A 17,111-nucleotide genomic window follows, 5' to 3' on the forward strand; every position below is an offset into this window, starting at 1 on the left:
GTTGAGGCATGTGAGGTGGACGTGGAACTCATTTTTCTAACATAAACCTTTTTTATGTTTCGATTGTTGGGGTTGCACTTGCCTGCACATGCAAAAATTACACTCCAAGTCTCCAACCTACCGGGAAAAGAAAATTGGAATTAATCAATTATAATGAAGTTGACTTTGGACTAAATAAATTTAGCTTTTTTATGACAGATGGCACTGTACTATTGCCAACCGATGAGAGGACCCACTGAATTAGCCACGTGTACGCTAATGTTGACACAATATAGTTCTTATCCTAATTATCAATTACCAAAGAGAAATAAAATTGAACGGATCAGATTTTGGATGGATTATACGATAAAGCAAAAGTGAAAAAAAAAAATATAAGGCTGGTAATGATTTTACTTTTTTTTTTTCTTAAAAAGACGTCGCCGTCAACCGAGCATATAAAAGCCTCCGCACCTTTTTCAAAGCCGACTTCACGTTTGCTAAGTGCTTAATGTATCGATCCACCCTCCCTCCAACATTCTCTGCTCTCCCTCTCGGTTGCTGAGCCTCTCGCCGGATTTCTCCCCTCTGGTCCCTCCAATGCCGATCAAATCCACGCCGGAAACCTGATACGCTGCTTTCTCTCTTTCTCTCCGCGTCTCACTGCTGAGAGCGTCAGAACGCCGCGCGAGGACGGAAGTGCGAGGAGACGCACTGAAAGTATGTTGCAGAGACTGAGCTCCGTATGGAATCTAAAGCTTTTGCGATATTTGTTTATTTGCTTGTTTTTTTTTTTTAATCTAATTTATTCTCTGAGAGTTCCTTTGCAAAAAGAAATCGTTTTCTCAATGCACGCACGCTTCACACATCTTTAAAGCTCCTCCTCAAAGCTTCATTGTTTAAAGTTGTTTTGTTTAAAGCCACAGTTTTGTTTAGTTGTTTGTTGATAGTAAAATAACATTAGAATAAACGCAGACGTGAAGCATTACCGACCGCTCGCCACTCCCGAAATCTCTTATAGGCATTCACGGTTTCCCTGCTTTTCGTGCTTCGTTCCCAGACATTCTCTTTCTTGCTTGCCTGTTTGTGAGGTCTCGATTTCCGTCCATCTCAAGTTCGATCCGTTTTACGGTTCCGGATACATTGATTGTTCCTTTCGGAGGTTAGAAGGTTTCCATTGCTTGGTTTCAACATTTTTGTGTTTTCATTTGCTTGGATTTTATCGGTTTCGGTTTATGTCTTTTGATTTTGGAGCTTCAGATGGTCTTGTTTCCTGATTTTGGAATGCCTGATGTTTTGTGTTATAACTTTTTAAGATATAGAGCTTAAGCTGCTAACGCTTGTTCTTTCAACTGTCTACCTTCAAATTTCCTGTGTTTTCTTCTTTTCCTCGAAGCGCTTTGTTAAAGTATATGTTCGAACTAGATGCATGAAGCTTCTGATTTTCTTTTCAGAAATCCTTCTTTCGTCCGTTTGTGTTTGGTCTAGTTCGAGTTTCCGGACTTGAAGCCTTTCTCCACTAACCAGCAGATTATTGAAGTTTTCGCCCATTGGAAAATCTCCTTTTCTGCGGATAATCATCAATTTACTTCCTATCACGCTCTCATTCTGCTATTTGGTCGAAACGAGAGCATCACAGCCTCTTCCTCCCATACTGAAACACTTGGATCTTCAAGTCTCGTCTTAATATGCGTTTTTCCTCTAAGGATTCTATTTTAAAGCGCTCTATGTCGAAGCATGTATCAGTATTACTGCTATAGCTAGCGGTTTTATTGCAGGTCGTGATGGAGATCTGACGGACATCTCAGCCCAGATGAGAAGTAGTTGTAGACTTGCAGAAGAAGCTGACACTATTTTTTAATATTTGAATTACTCTTATTATCATTTCTCCTGTTTGTGCAGACTGTGCTGGTAGGCAAGCCGGAGTTTCAGTTAATAGTTAATACATGGAAAAGGGACATTAAAAGGACTGGCTCTTTTTCAACCAGCAAGCAGGAGAAATTGCGTTAAATGAACAGCGGCGCCAAAGAAAGCGTAAAGCAAAAGGTTTGTTTCAGAACTCTCCTTCATAAGTCATAACTGTAGTTTTCAGCCTGGTCGGCGTTCTCAGACGTCGATTTTGCTTTTGATCTCTCTCTCTCTCTGTCTCATGATTGCTAAAACTATATGTGTCCACTCTTTCTAGTCTTTGGCGTTTCCTCTCAGCCATATATTTTCTTCCCCAGACCCAGAGAAGCGCAGATGGTTATCCTCTCTTGGGTTTGTTTATTACCTACCTACACGTGATAAGTTGTTAAGAGACTGGTTTTGGGCTATGACCCAGAGAAGCGAGAGCAAGAGGGCGTGCGTGTGACCTTTTTGTCCATGTTCGGCTACAACTGCATGCACTTAACTACTTCTGCGCATGCCCATTCATCTAATTCTAGGCCAACCATGAACCGTCCATTAATCAAGCTCCAGGGGTTTCTTCTCTTCTTGCAGAGTTGCAGAGCGATGGGCGACGTGCTCTAGGATGAGGGGGTTGGAGGTAAAACTTGGGACGGCTGTGGTAGAACATTGCAATTATTGATGGTGCTTGGCCTTTATTAGTTAATGAAGCTTGCTTGTATACTGTTGGTCATAACTGCATCTGGTAGGGTTTGGTTATTATGACTTATGGCAAAAGTAGAAACTTAGAACCCTGAGCGATGTTACGTATGGACTGTAGTCACTGTACCAAACCTCAGAGGTGGTCCTTTTGAGGTTGAACCGGTGGGAGATCAGGCCATCAGGGCAAATATACTACTGCTCTGCTCTCTAATGTTTGTGTCGATCGCCTTGTGGATTCTTCCTGCCCACTGATATGGACTTTGATTGATGGGCCATACAGGATCCAAGTTTTATAGTGCTTATGTCCATGTCAACCTTTGTTAGAAAAGAGGGATGACAGAGAACAGGGACCTCTCTCTCTCTCTCTCTCTCTTGCCACGTCCTCTGGGGGGCTTATCGGCTGAAGCTCTCCGTAGAGAGATGGAGGAGGACAAACACGTGGAACATTTTTAAGCTGCCACGTCTAAGAAAAAGGGCATCTAAAGTTGTCCGGCTGGGCCGGATAGGACTGGCCTGGCGACGGCTTCTAGCTTTGCGGTGCACGAGGGCGCCGGACCATTTTTGTCGTCTGTGTCAACTGGACCACCAGCCCACTCTTCCAAGCTTTATCATCGGTTCACACTCCACGTCTCCACCTTCTTTAGAAAAAGACTGTAGGAGTACGACTGCACATCTTTATCAGGAATGGATAGCTAGTCGACGCACTATGTCCTGTTATTAGAGAGCAAGGAAAACTACGGTCTGGGACCTTCATCCAATACTCAAATGCTGCCAAACCTTATGCCTTAATGGGTCAGAGGCTCAGAGCTTGGAACCTTATATGCTATTTGTTCACCGATTTGAATTTTTGAACCCACCGTTCCCTAATGATGCACTTACTTCAACACCAGACTCTATACTGTTGCTACTGTTTCCGCCGTTAGCTAAAAAGTTTTGGGTTTACTGAGAAAAAGGCAAATAAAGTCTATTCTTTGTAGATTAAAGAAAAAGCCTAGAGGCTGATTACTACATCCATTCTTGGGAAATCTACGTCAGAGGTCCGGTCATTACCCATATAGGGTTGCGTTACTTTATTACAAAGGCCCCATTGTATTATGGGGTCTGTGATAAAAGGCCCCTATATTTTAATTTCTGACAAAGAAATCCATCTTTCACCTTTGAAGTTAAATATGACATTAAAAACCGGCTCACAACCTTTCTCCATTGCCAATACAACCTAGAACTCTAGCCACCACCTGCTTCATTTGCAAGAATGCTATGCCCTTTCCTAAGTGTATTGATCCCTCCCCACAAAGATCCATTTTCTGATAACTTCACCTTCACTGCTCTAGTAAAAAATACAACCGGTCTGAGCCCCACAAAGCCTAGCTTCCATCCTTCCCTTGCTTAAATGAATTACAGAAAAGGGAAAAGATGATTTTTCTTATTCTCCTTGTCCTATTCATCTTTTTATAGTGGCTAATTTGGTCGAAAATACAACTAGTCTAAGCCCCATAGAGCCTCCATCCTTCCCTGATTAAATGAATTACAGAAAAGGGAAAAGACGGTTTTTCTTATTCTCCTTGTCCTACTTGAGAAAAGATGGCTTAGATGCTTAGTTGAAATGAAATTTATCTTTTTTTTCGGATTTGGTGGAATTTCTCATGTTGGGACAGGTTGTAGTGATGAGTATCGAAAGTTCTTTCAGGTGAAGAAAGACCCAAAAACAAGGGAAAACGTTGGAAGATAGAATTTGAGAACTCAATAAAATCTCTAGGGTGGTATGATCAATGCTATGCTAATTTTAGGAGCTGATCTTTGTACCTCTCGATTTTGTTGGATTAATTAATCATTTTTTTCTTTTCTAATTTTTCATACAATGCAGTGAGGGTCTAGAAAACATAATAAGAACCTAGCAAATAATCTTTCTAAGGTTGAAGATTAAATGGGGGTTAATTATTCACTATTGGAATTATGTTCTTTTTTTCCCAACATTTTCCTAATTGTCGTGATGTTCCCAATGATTAGAGTTTTTTCACTCAAGGATTCATGGCAATCAAAATATTGTTCATTTTACAAATGCCTATGTAAACTATGTAGTCAGAAAGTTTTCTTTTGGTTAGATGTCGATGGTTGAGGGATTTAAATTCTTATATGAAAACTTGAATTAGTGATAGATTATGTCAGTATTTGGCTTAAAAAAACTAAGGTCATAACTATTATCACGTTGTTTCTTAGTGTCTTTCACAACCACACTCTGATCATCGGTGATGTTAGTGGTGCCAACATATCATATTTTATACTGCTTTGAAAGTAGGAAGAATGAATGGAGGAAGTTTTATAGCTTTTTGGTCAATTAACTACAAATACCCATTATTTAATAGTAAAAATTTTATTGCTTATATTTCGATATTTGCTCATGCCAATCTTAAATATTCTGATCTCTTCACATAGGCCACACTATATAATGTCATAAACCCACAACGTCAAGATGTTTTACTAACTAGACCAGCTCTCTTATTCTGGGTCACCGCCGACTGCATCATAGCAATTGGATCGCCTTTCTAGGTTTGTCTAAGCAATAGGTTTTCTGCAAGATTGGCATCTTTAGGTAAGATGGGTTTATTCGCAAATTCATTAGAGACAGGGAACATGTCCCCATATATGATCGGCTTCTTTGTCAACGACAATCAAGGTATTTTTAGGTTTGTCAGGTTTTAAGAGAAAATGAAAAAAATAACTAAATAAAAAAATAGAGAAAATTTAAATGGGTATTTTGATATTTAACGCTTTCCATCATTTGACATAGAGGCTAAGGGAGTCTTTCTCTAACAACAAAGTTCAGGGAGTCTTTCTTGAAGTGCAAGGGTCTTTGTCCCTCACCCCATGCTACAGGGGGTTCTTTATAATTTACCCTACTTTTAATTTTTTTTGGGTGAGATATCCTTAACATTGTTTTGTAGAGTCGTTACATAGAGATCAGAGATCTACATTATCGACGAACAACAAACTTTTTGTATAGGTATTCAATAAGGGTGTAATAAAACATGCAGACAGGCTCTTTATGGTGGTCTCTGGAAATGAATTCCCATGGAAATCTGGAGAAGGTTTGGTTCTTTCCTTTTATATTTGTTCTTCATGTTAACATGTAATTAATAAAAACTAACGTTGATTAAAGCCAACAGACGAGGAGGTTAGCCGATTACCCTCTTAACTGATCTCAGGGAGGGACCGTCTTCTGGTGTATTTGGCTCTGTTCTGTGTGGTGTTTCACACGACATAACCCCCAGAAAACATGTGCGAACTGCTCGTCTCCTTAGTTCCTTCATCCAGAAAAAAATAATTAATATATATGATTTTTATAATAATATTATATTGTTTTCTTTTTTTTTCCATAGGAATAAACAACAAAAAATATGTAAAATAATGTCTTCATTTCACTTTTGAAGCTTCCTTTTCTCTTGGTCCACTTTTATGTTGGGTACTTTTTCAAATTTTCTTGCTCCGCTCTTAAATCCATGAATAAAGGGTGAAATTTTGTAGTTCTTTTTGCATGTTTGCGTGTTACAACCCTTGGCACAGTGAAACTGTCGAGAGTTCAACCTCTCCTTCCTCTTGCGGCCGTTACCAGCTTCTCTTTGCTTCGCTGTATTTTATTACTCTGAACAGCCCGATATTCTCTAGGATACTCAGAGAAAACGTGAAAAGTGTCATGTGGGTATCTGTAGAAACCCAGTGTCTTAGCTTTTCTGTGTGTGCGTCTATTGTAGACTTTTTGTGGTTTATCTTTCTCGTTTCTGTGCTGGTAAGCTCATTATTAATGACATTCAATGGAGTATGGGTTTTTGAGTTTATAGAGACGCATTAATTTAATAGTAACGCATGCTAGAACTGCTGCGATCATAACAGCAATACCACAAGTGATAAGCCTTCAAATATCTTTGAACTACAGGTGCAACAATCAAGCTAAACAGGATAAATGAGACCAGCCAACGCATAGAGGAGCTTCCATAGAGTTTTTCTGTTCTCTTGCCCGATGCCTGCTGGTCAAATGAAAGACCCCCATGAAAAACATGTGGTTTCCAGGAAACCTCTTCAGAATTCCATGAATCAGCAGAAGCCCCCACTGCAGATGTTAAAGAATTGTTCAGTTTGCTTGCAAGATCAAAAGAAGAATATAGGAAGGAGAAGGGGAAAGGGGAGGGGGAAAGCTGCCCAAGTGGAGAGACCAAAGAAAGTAGATCTTAATCTTGATGTGGGACCTCCAGTTTCAACCAAAGGTATTGTATTCCATCGCCGACCTGGCTATGGTCAGGTGGGTACGAAGTGTATTGTTAAAGCGAACCATTTCCTGGCGGAGTTACCGGACAAGGATTTGAATCAGTACGATGTAAGGTTCATTCCCCGTTATACTTATGAAACTTTTGAGCAGTCACATGCAGTATGTTTAGATTAATGCGAGTAGAAGCACAATGAAAAGGCTCAACGAATAGTTAACATAGTGTCCTATCGTTCTTTTTCATTTTTCCAGGTTACTATAACCCCTGAAGTGATTTCACGTCGCGTGAACAGAGCTATCATGGCACAGTTGGTGAAGCTTTATAGAGAGACTGCTCTTGGTATGAGGTTACCTGCATATGATGGAAGCAAGAGCCTTTACACGGCTGGATTGCTGCCTTTTACTTCAAAAGAGTTCATAGTAACTTTGGTCGATGAAGATGATGAGCTAGGAATTACAAGGTTAATTGTTTTACTTTATTGGTCATTTGGTCTATATTTTTACCTGTTCCCTTGTTTCTTGATTCGCTTTTTCCTTTTTGGGCTTGATATTGTCATGTTGTATTGCCTTAACAAAAATTTCATTTAAAGCTCCATGAATGTTTTTCCTGTAAATTTCCAAACATTTGTATCAGGGAACGAGAATTTAAGGTGCAAATCAAATTTGTAGCTCGTGCAGACATGCACCATTTACATCAATTTCTTGCTGGAAAACAAGTTGATACTCCTCAAGATGCTCTTCAGATCCTTGATATTGTCTTAAGGGAAGTCTCCAGCCAAAGGTGACTTCTCATCTTCTCTTTTAGTTTTTTCACCTTTTTCCGATGTTTCTCAGTTTACCAGTGATTCACTTGCAGATAAGCTTTTCTATGAAGAAAAAAGATTCTGATAATGCTACTTTCTAATACCAACGTATATGTAGGTACATATCAATTGGAAGATCCTTTTATTCTCCTGACATTAGAAAACCACAACATCTAGGCAATGGGCTACAATCATGGTGTGGGTTTTACCAGAGTATTAGACCAACACAGATGGGGCTGTCTCTGAATATTGGTTTGTATTCCTGTACTTTGATTTTCTTGTTTTTGCTTCTGCAAGCTTGACGCCCTATTGTATTCTCTTTTCTTTTTCATGACAATGAAGATTTTTTTTTTTTTTGTATCTATCAATTTTCAGACATGTCATCGACTGCTTTCATTGAACCATTGCCTGTGGTTGAATTTGTTACTCAAATTTTGGGAAAAGATGCATTGTCAAGGCCTTTTTCTGATGCTGATCGAATTAAGGTATTCTAGTTTTTGATGTTGATAACCAAGATCAATTTATACTTGCTGTTAGTAGTAATACATGCTGGACAGAATTTTGATCTATTTGGTGTGTTTATTTTTGTTGTCTGTTCTTTCTTTTTGGGTTGGTAGTAGCTAGCAATCCATCCAATCTTCCACAGTGGAGGTAATGTGGTTGAATGTGCGGAGAAAGATCTTTTTGGAGTCTCTATACTTCAACATCTTATATGTGAAGTTAGTGCAGCTTGTAGCCTAGAATCCCCTTGAAGATCTTTTTTTAATTTTTTTATTCTCACAAATTGTTAGAATTGAACTCTCTGAGTTCATTATTTATTTTCCAGTGTATTGACTACATTTCAATGGAAATGTCTTAAATAGAATCCCCTTGAAGTTCATATCTCATAGCTTCTTTTTTTTTCATTCATTTTGTTTGCTTGTTTAGCTTAAAACTTCAATATTTAACATATGAAGCATTTTGGAGTTCTTAAACTCTTGTTAGTCTATGTGTCACACTGAGGCTTCTTATATATGCTTAGTGGTTTGGGCAACCAACTTGTTACCTAGTTTCTTTGACTTATATCTTGCAGATTATCAGAATTGAACCACTTGATTGCATTCTTTGTTCTTCTTAGTTTTTGCTATATATTTATCTCTTTATTTTTTAGGATGGGGGAGTTCAATTCTTAGTCCTTATGCACCCTAGAAGATGTATTGCGATTGAATGGTTCAGGTGAAAAATGTCATCACCCAATGTTAGCCCCATCTATCTGAAGTATTGGGAGGGGTGGATTGGATATGGACCTAACCTCCAACATTTTTTTTTGGGCTCAAAGTGCATTTTCCTGGACTTGAAATTACATTCTCATGCTTGTCAGCCTATGATTTTACTATTAGACCAAGAAATGACCTTATTGAATGGTTCAAGTTGATAGATTGAGTATTCCTTTCCTTTTCTTTTGTTTTCGTGACTCTGTACACAAGGACAGTAAGACTGTTGTAGTCAAAATGTCAGACTAGGCATGAAGGACCCCAATTGACTAGATGCACAAACAAAATTCTTATTTATAACATCTTTAATGTTCCATATAATATATTTTATTGCATATTTGTAATCTTTAGTCTTTTTAGAATATACATACTTATTTTTAAGTTCAGCGCATTTCTAGTCGTTATGTATGCACCAACTAGTCAACGATTTGGAAAGATGGACAAAAATGACTAGTCACCACCTTGACTTGACATTATCAGTAATGATATATTTACTCATGGTGCATCAAATAATCAGACTATGTTACATGTGAGCTCTTAGCTGATGTTAGATATGTATTTGGAGAGCTAGAAATAAAGTTGATATGAAGAGGCACTTTTGCTAATATAAGTACATAACTTCTAGTCTATTTCTGAAAGCTATTGTCCAGGTCTCAAAGTGCAACATATTTAATACAAATAAAGCAAACCATAAGTTATATTGACATATTGTACAGGTTAAGAAGGCCCTTAGAGGTGTCAAAGTTGAAGTTACTCACAGAGGAAATGTACGAAGAAAGTACCGTGTTTCGGGGTTGACATCACAACCTACAAGAGAACTAATGTACCATAGATCTCTGCTACTTCTTTTTAAGTTGTCTCCTCTTGCATTGTCTAACATTGTAATATATTCTTACAAGTCTTCTTTTCTTCCCAATAACAGTTTTCCAGTTGATGAGCAAATGAATATGAAATCAGTTGTTGAATACTTTCAAGAGATGTATGGGTTTACCATTCAACATACCCATCTTCCTTGCCTTCAAGTCGGAAACCAGAGGAAGGCAAATTATTTGCCAATGGAGGTGGACTCCATATCTTCAGCATCTCTTGTATTTAGGATATCATGATTTCATTTCTCAAGTTTTTGTCTTCATACATAATGATCCAGGCTTGCAAGATTGTTGAGGGACAGAGATACACCAAGAGGTTGAATGACAAGCAGATAACTTCCTTGCTAAAGGTTACATGCCAGAGACCACGGGAACAGGAAATGGACATTTTGCAGGTATAGATTGTTGAATACATAGAATGAGACTTGTTTTGATTATGAGAAACTTGGTTTAGGAACCTTTCATGCTTTTGAAACCATGTGCTAAGAGTTTTTTTTCATTTTAAAGCCAACTTACTATATGTCAAGGTTACTATGCCCCTATTTTTTAATGGTATTCATTCATTCTTCCTAATAAAAGATATTTTTAAAAGTTAATTAAAATTATAAAACATTTTTTGTAGTGATTAAGAATTTAAGATTTTAACATGGACTTGTTTGGGCTTGCCTCAAGGGGCTTGGTACAAGGGTGTCTCATAGAATTAGGAATGAAAGATGTTTAGCATTACGTTAGTTATTTGAAATAATGCAACTGAGAAAGAAATAAAGAAATTGACAGTTTGAATTGCTTCAATATGTTTTATATGCAATGCATGATTTTCTTTTTTCATTTTCCCTTTGAAAAACTAAGGTTTGCATTTTTTTAATTAGTAGTGTTTTAATATTTTCTTAATTTATTTTGTTTTTTTTTTTTAATTTTGCACCTTGGGCACAAAATGCCCTTTGTGCTTTTAAAACACTGAATTGCCCATATCCTTTTCTTACCGGTTTACCAAGCATGGAGTAGAGAAGATACTTGCCTTGATCTGATCCCCAGTGGGCTTTCTACCAAAAATGCTTGTATACAAATTGGAGTTCATTGCACTTTGTGAAATGAAGTGCATGATATATGCATATGATGATCAGGGGCATTATTCAATTGATTCCAACTTAGATATTCTAGGAAAATAATAAACATGTTTAAATTATTACAACACTCTGGTGTGATCCCAAATCTAGGATAATCTCTAATATAACTGAAGTTTAGCTGCTGCATTTGCAACACAAGCCATATACAATGGTGAACATATAAACATTATCTCTAATTGTCCTCAAGGTCTTTCTCTTGATACCATAAATCATCTTTTCTACGTTAACTAATGCATCTTAGCTTTGTCTAAGATGTTAGTAAAACTTAATAAGGTTGATATTTGAACAACTCTGTATTAAAAGTTTTATTTAGTTTCTTTCTTATCCATTACTTTCTGGGTTATTTTCAGACTGTTCACCAAAATGGATACAAGCAAAATCCCTATGCAAAGGAGTTTGGTATTAGCATTACTGATGAACTTGCATCTGTTGAAGCTCGAGTTCTTCCTGCCCCATGGGTAGTATACTTGAGTAGATAATTCTACGCTTCTTTTCTTCAATCTCTATTTTTACCGTACAAAATGTCTCAAATTGCTTGCTTCTTATTCTTGTATTTTTGTTTATTCATAGCTGAAATATCATGATTCTGGGAAAGAAAAAGATTGTTTGCCTCAGGTTGGTCAATGGAATATGATGAACAAGGTACTTCATGCCCAAGCTGTGCTTGAACTTTTTTCATCAATCATATTGTAGGATGTTATTTAGCAAAAAAAATCATAGGATGTTGATTACTTCTGGAAAGTAAATCTTATTTGCTTTAATACAGAAAATGATAAATGGCAGCACTGTAAAATATTGGGCTTGTATCAACTTTTCAAGAAGTGTTCAAGAAAGCACTGTTCATACTTTTTGTCAGGAGCTGGCACAGATGTGCCAAGTCTCCGGTATGGTAAGTTTTCCCGATTCCCTGGTACTTTTTGGAATCATTTGATTCCTTCTATTCTGTAGTCACAATGAGGGTCTTTACTGAAAAGGTTTGTGTCCATTCAGGAATATAAGGTTCCTGCATGCACAACTTGCTTGCCTAGACTAACTTTTATTGTTCATCATCTTTTCATGATAGGAATTCAACCGTGAACCTGTGATTCCAGTCCATTCAGCAAGATCTGACCAAGTAGAGAAAGCCTTGAAATATGTATATAATGCAGCAATGAACAAACTTAAGGGGAAAGAGTTAGAACTACTTATTGCCATTCTCCCTGACAATAATGGTTCTCTTTATGGTATGTTGTTGTAGTATTATTTTTTATCAGGTTAATTCTCTGGTGATTGGTAGCAAGCAGCTTGCCAGTGTTACCAGAGATCCATAGTACATGTGCCTGAACATATTTATGAGCTCTACTTTACCCCGTCTTGTACTTTGAATTTCTAATTTTACTTTATTTTTTGCTTTATCCTAAAGGACTAGAAGGGAATGTGATAAAACCACATGTCACTGTATACTGAAATAATGTTTTCTATGTTCAGGTGACTTAAAGAGAATTTGCGAAACGGATTTGGGGTTGATATCCCAATGCTGTCTAACAAAGCATGTCTTTAAGATTAGCAAACAGTACCTGGCAAATTTGTCACTTAAAATCAATGTTAAGGTAAGTGTTGACTCCATAACCTAGGGGCCGTTTGGCAAGTCTTTTTGAGAAGATCTTGACAGTCAAAAGACGCAGTGAGCTTTTGCAATAAGATCTTGACACCCCGAAGACCGTTTGGTTCAGGCGTGTCTTTCCGCACGAAGACAAATCGAAAAATACTGAAAAGTTTCATTTGGAGCTTCCCGAAAATCACCCAAAATGGGCTTCTCGTGTCTTTTCGGTATGTCGGCTTTTGGCAGCTAGATCTACTACGAACCAAACGGGAAAAGATACAGGCATGGTCTGCCGTGCTTGTAAATAGCCAACAGACTGCATGGAAAGACACGCCAAATGGGGCCCTAATCTATATGTATCCAACTTGAAGGGGCAGAACATAATAACTAAAGAGATTATGTCTTTATATTTCCAACATATTTTTCATCTTTATTCATTTTCCTCTGCAGATGGGAGGAAGAAATACTGTGCTTTTAGATGCTCTGAGTTGGAGAATTCCTTTGGTCAGTGACATCCCCACAATTATATTTGGTGCGGATGTAACTCATCCAGAGAATGGAGAGGATTCTAGTCCATCAATTGCTGCTGTAATGATCTAAATTACTGTATTACTTGAATCGTACACAGATGAAATCATTTCAAATCCCATAATTTTCATATTTATTCATTCGCACAGGTTGTAGCCTCTCAAGACTGGCCTGAGGTTACAAAATACGCTGGGCTAGTGTGTGCTCAAGCTCATCGACAAGAGCTTATTCAGGACTTGTTTAAAACTTGGAATGATCCTCAACGGGGAACTGTCACTGGGGGCATGATCAGGTGCATATCTATATATTTTCCAATTTCCACTTTGTCCTTATGATGAAATGTGATCATGTATTCTCTTCTCTTCCATCTCATGGATAATTGTTGAGGGGACCAAAAACAATCTTGGCTTCACCCTAGTGGGCACAAGGCATAAAAATGGTTTGTGGGCAATTTGGTAATTTTTCATTCATTTTAACATGATCAGAGGGTTTGACATTATATATGTACAATGTGGTAAAGTGTCAGAAAACATAATACAGAGGGTTAAGTGTTGCACTCCTTGAAGTGCTAGAGATGTCCCTGAAAATTTATTCCATAAAAAAGTCATTACCCAATGTTGGTCCCAGTTATCTGGGGTCTTGGATGGTCCTGGTTATCTGGACTATTATATTTTCAACCTTTCTTATAGCAAAAGAAAATAAATTTTATTAAGTAAAATTGCTTCCAATTCTCAGCTGAGACCAACTATTCAGCAAAAGGGATTGTACCCTACCATGATACAACCTCTTTTCATGATTCCATCTGAAGAGATGACTAGAGGTCTGACCTAAAAAAGTCCTTGTCTTAATTACTTAATTCGATGTGAACAAGTTACTGAACTTCTAGTATTCCTATTCTTGCCTTCAAAAAGGGATTCACCAAAAGGGATTGCACCCTACAATGATACAGCCACTAATCTTCTAGTATCCCTACTCTTGCCTTGAAACAATTTTCTATTCATTTTTTCCCCAACAAATTATAAATGGAATTGAGGACCATGAAATCTTTATTTTTTGCTTAGAACATATTGGCTATATTTCGTAACACTTCTTCTGGACATGTTCAACCTTATAGAAGTCAAAGTCTTTGCTTTTTGATGTGCGAAGATGTTTCCTTTTAAGAGGAATCTAAGTGTTTCATTGTATTTAACTTTGACACTTATGTACTGTTTCTTTTGGCTTTTCTTGTAATAAAGTTCTGGGGTAACATTTATCTTTTTATCCGGAAGAACTTTTGTTTTTGGCTGATCAGGGGATTCCTGCTCTCTTGGAGGTGATTTTTTTATCACCTTTTGAATCCTTTTTTTTTTTCTAAAGAATGGAGATTTTATGATGTAATTTGCTGCAAGTATGGGATTAGAAAATCTATCTCGTCTTAACTACCAAAAACTTATTTTAAAGTTTTAATATCTTTATTTTAGTTAGATAAACGAATTACATAATCAAGTATACAACAAACTTGCTGTCTAATTAGGTGAGATCACCAATCCTCCCACAAAATCAATACGGAACATAGCCATTTTATTTTATTCTTACTCTTGTTCCACTTCTTCGCTCTGGATGTTTGAAGGGAGTTATATTATGTTGATAGACAATTTATCAACCATGAGGTTGCAAAATGCTATTGACTACAGCTTTCTGAGTTTCCATATGTCAAGTGGGACCATAGGTTTGGGGGATTGGCTTTCATGATCAGTTAAAAACTGTCGCAATTACTTAAAACCATTAATTCCTTAGCCAATTTGGTGAAGGAGACATAATTGTGTATTTATTTTGTACTATTTCCTTTTAACCATTGTTTCCCTACCACAGCATACCAGTTAGAAATTTACTAATTCTTCACTACTACAGGGAGCTTTTGATTTCCTTCAGGAAGGCAACTGGACAAAAGCCATTGAGGATAATATTTTACAGGTATTCTAATAGAGGTTGCTTTGACAGTTTTCTTATTTTATTTTTCCCTTTAAATTATTATGCTAACTTGTCATCTTATTTATTATTTAATATTAGCCCTACTTGATGGACGCTAAACTTCTGATGTCCTGTATTTATTTGCATATTTTTTATTTTTTTTATACTCCTTGCAGAGATGGTGTCAGTGAAGGACAATTCTATCAGGTTCTATTATTTGAATTAGATGCTATCCGTAAGGTAAGTTCAAAACTGATCTGTATCATAAAGTGTAGTTGCTTTGCTTCATGAAATGCTTATAGGTTCACCTTGTCTAGGCTTGTGCATCCTTGGAACCAAATTACCAACCTCCTGTTACATTTGTGGTGGTCCAAAAACGTCACCACACAAGACTGTTTGCCAACAATCACAAAGATAGGAGTAGCATTGATAAGAGTGGAAATATCTTACCTGGTAATAGATATCTGCTTTTAAGACCTTCTGTATGCTTTTCTTTCTTTAATTTGTTAAAATTTTCACATGGTCATCTACTTGTGTGGTTAACCATGCAGGTACAGTGGTGGATTCTAAAATATGTCACCCTTCGGAGTTTGACTTCTATCTTTGCAGTCATGCTGGAATCCAGGTATTGGAGTATTTTGAATACCAGTAGGATTCCACTTGTGAATACCAATATAAACAAGATGGGTTTTGAAATCTGTAGATAATCCAGAAGGTTGTCTTTGATTTGATAGAAGATAAGAGAGGGATACAGAATTTGTTAAGAACTTCCCCTCAACTTTCTGTTTTTCTTATTTCCTATCAAATGACATCCTAAATGAATGGCGCATTTTTTTGAAAGCTTTTGTAAATCACTAATAGATGTATTTCTTTCTTGTAATCTGATCATGTAAAATCTTTTTTTCGGATCGGCATTTGGCAGGGGACAAGTCGACCAGCTCATTATCATGTCCTCTGGGATGAAAACAATTTTACTGCAGATGAGATACAATCACTTACCAACAATCTCTGCTACACGTAATCCTTCACTCTTTTTGCAATATCTGTACAATCTTGTTACTCTAGTACCTAATCCAGTTGATTTCTTTTCAGGTATGCACGGTGCACCAGGTCTGTGTCAGTGGGTAAGCATTTGAATCTTCACTATGGTGTTACTTGTTCAAGAAGAGTTGTCCATATTGCCTATATTGCTATTCTGCTTTATATCTCTTTACCCCATTTGTCTAGCTATTCCTCATACCAAATTGCATTTATACAAGTTGAGTGGCTCGTGATGCTTGATTAGAGCTTTGTATTTATGCAAATCTAGTTTAAAAAGGTGGATTTAAATTGTGCTCCACCTAGAGACATGCTTGGATAGAGCTATTGCTGATAGCATGTCAATGATACATTCTTTTTCTGACATTTATATACTCGCTTGGACAGTGCCTCCTGCTTACTATGCCCATCTGGCTGCATTTCGAGCTCGGTTTTACATGGAACCAGAGGTGTCTGAGAATCCTATGTCACGAGGTACACAATCGGTGAGTGGATCATGCGTTCGCCCTCTACCTGCTTTGAAAGAGAAGGTGAAAAAGGTGATGTTTTATTGTTAGAAGGGGAAAAGGAAAACATAGCGAATAAAAGAGTAAGAAAAAAAAGATGTTGTACATGAATGTTGTATTCATATTGTAGAGTGTATTACAGTGAGGTTTTTGTTTTGTTCAATGTAATATCTGATCCTATTGTTTGGCTAGTGTTCTGAAATATTAATGCTTCTGGTCTGGTGCTCATATTTCTGGTCATATCATGTATGCTAATGCCATTGAAGATGGAAATACCTGCATCCTCATTGCAATTTGCATCATCACTTGAGGGAAGGGAAGGATCCCTTGCTTAAATTACCTTTAGGTTGTGTTTGGTTTGAAGGAAAATGTAGGGGAAAGGTAGGGAAACCTATACAAGTTTGTAAAGGTTTCCCTGCCTTTCTCTTCCTTTCTCTACTTTTTCCTTTAAACCAAACATAGCATAGAACTATCTCAGTTGAAACTTGGAAGTCTTTTCCTGCATAGTTCTTACTGATCAAATTTCAGAAGCCAAAGGTATATAAAGCTACCTCCTGCCTCGTTTTCTTTGATTACTGGGTTCTTTTTCATTTTTCTCTTAGAAAGATTTTAATTAATGGGTTCGGGTCATG

The 17,111-nt window shown here is 37.2% G+C and overlaps 1 protein-coding gene across 9 annotated transcripts; it reads left to right on the plus strand.

Moving 5' to 3' along the window:
- Window positions 1–463: 463 nt before the first annotated feature.
- On the plus strand, window positions 464–16,707 carry LOC148842814 (protein argonaute PNH1-like). Of its 9 annotated transcripts, none has more exons than XM_088959316.1 (25): window positions 464–719; window positions 952–1,138; window positions 1,879–2,022; window positions 6,497–6,934; window positions 7,076–7,284; window positions 7,458–7,604; window positions 7,745–7,878; window positions 8,002–8,111; window positions 9,596–9,702; window positions 9,802–9,940; window positions 10,027–10,143; window positions 11,226–11,333; window positions 11,446–11,517; window positions 11,642–11,764; window positions 11,939–12,098; window positions 12,343–12,464; window positions 12,908–13,045; window positions 13,135–13,277; window positions 14,876–14,938; window positions 15,112–15,175; window positions 15,253–15,388; window positions 15,487–15,560; window positions 15,858–15,952; window positions 16,028–16,059; window positions 16,361–16,707. In XM_088959316.1, the coding sequence occupies exons 4-25, from the start codon at window positions 6,581–6,583 to the stop codon at window positions 16,528–16,530; spliced, it is 2,817 nt and encodes a 938-aa protein (XP_088815442.1). In that variant the 5' UTR covers window positions 464–719; window positions 952–1,138; window positions 1,879–2,022; window positions 6,497–6,580; the 3' UTR covers window positions 16,531–16,707. The 9 variants fall into 9 exon arrangements, with proteins under 9 accessions (XP_088815442.1, XP_088815441.1, XP_088815440.1 ...); XM_088959317.1 differs by having other exon boundaries at window positions 521–696; XM_088959315.1 differs by lacking the exon at window positions 952–1,138.
- The last annotated feature ends 404 nt before the right edge of the window (window positions 16,708–17,111 follow it).

Source organism: Nelumbo lutea, chromosome 8 (assembly GCF_056320005.1).
Source record: "Nelumbo lutea isolate HS-2025 chromosome 8, American lotus-T2T, whole genome shotgun sequence".
Taxonomy (NCBI): Eukaryota; Viridiplantae; Streptophyta; class Magnoliopsida; order Proteales; family Nelumbonaceae; genus Nelumbo; species Nelumbo lutea.

What these genes read in the sequence shown, in the direction of transcription:
- LOC148842814 (XM_088959316.1), top strand. Translation starts at nt 6,581, where the DNA reads ATGCCTGCTGGTCAAATGAAAGACCCCCATGAAAAACATGTGGTTTCC. An exon ending in CAATAATGGTTCTCTTTATG is followed by an intron (nt 12,099 to 12,342) that starts GTATGTTGTTGT and finishes TTCTATGTTCAG; the next exon opens with GTGACTTAAAGAGAATTTGC. An exon ending in GCAGTCATGCTGGAATCCAG is followed by an intron (nt 15,561 to 15,857) that starts GTATTGGAGTAT and finishes GGCATTTGGCAG; the next exon opens with GGGACAAGTCGACCAGCTCA.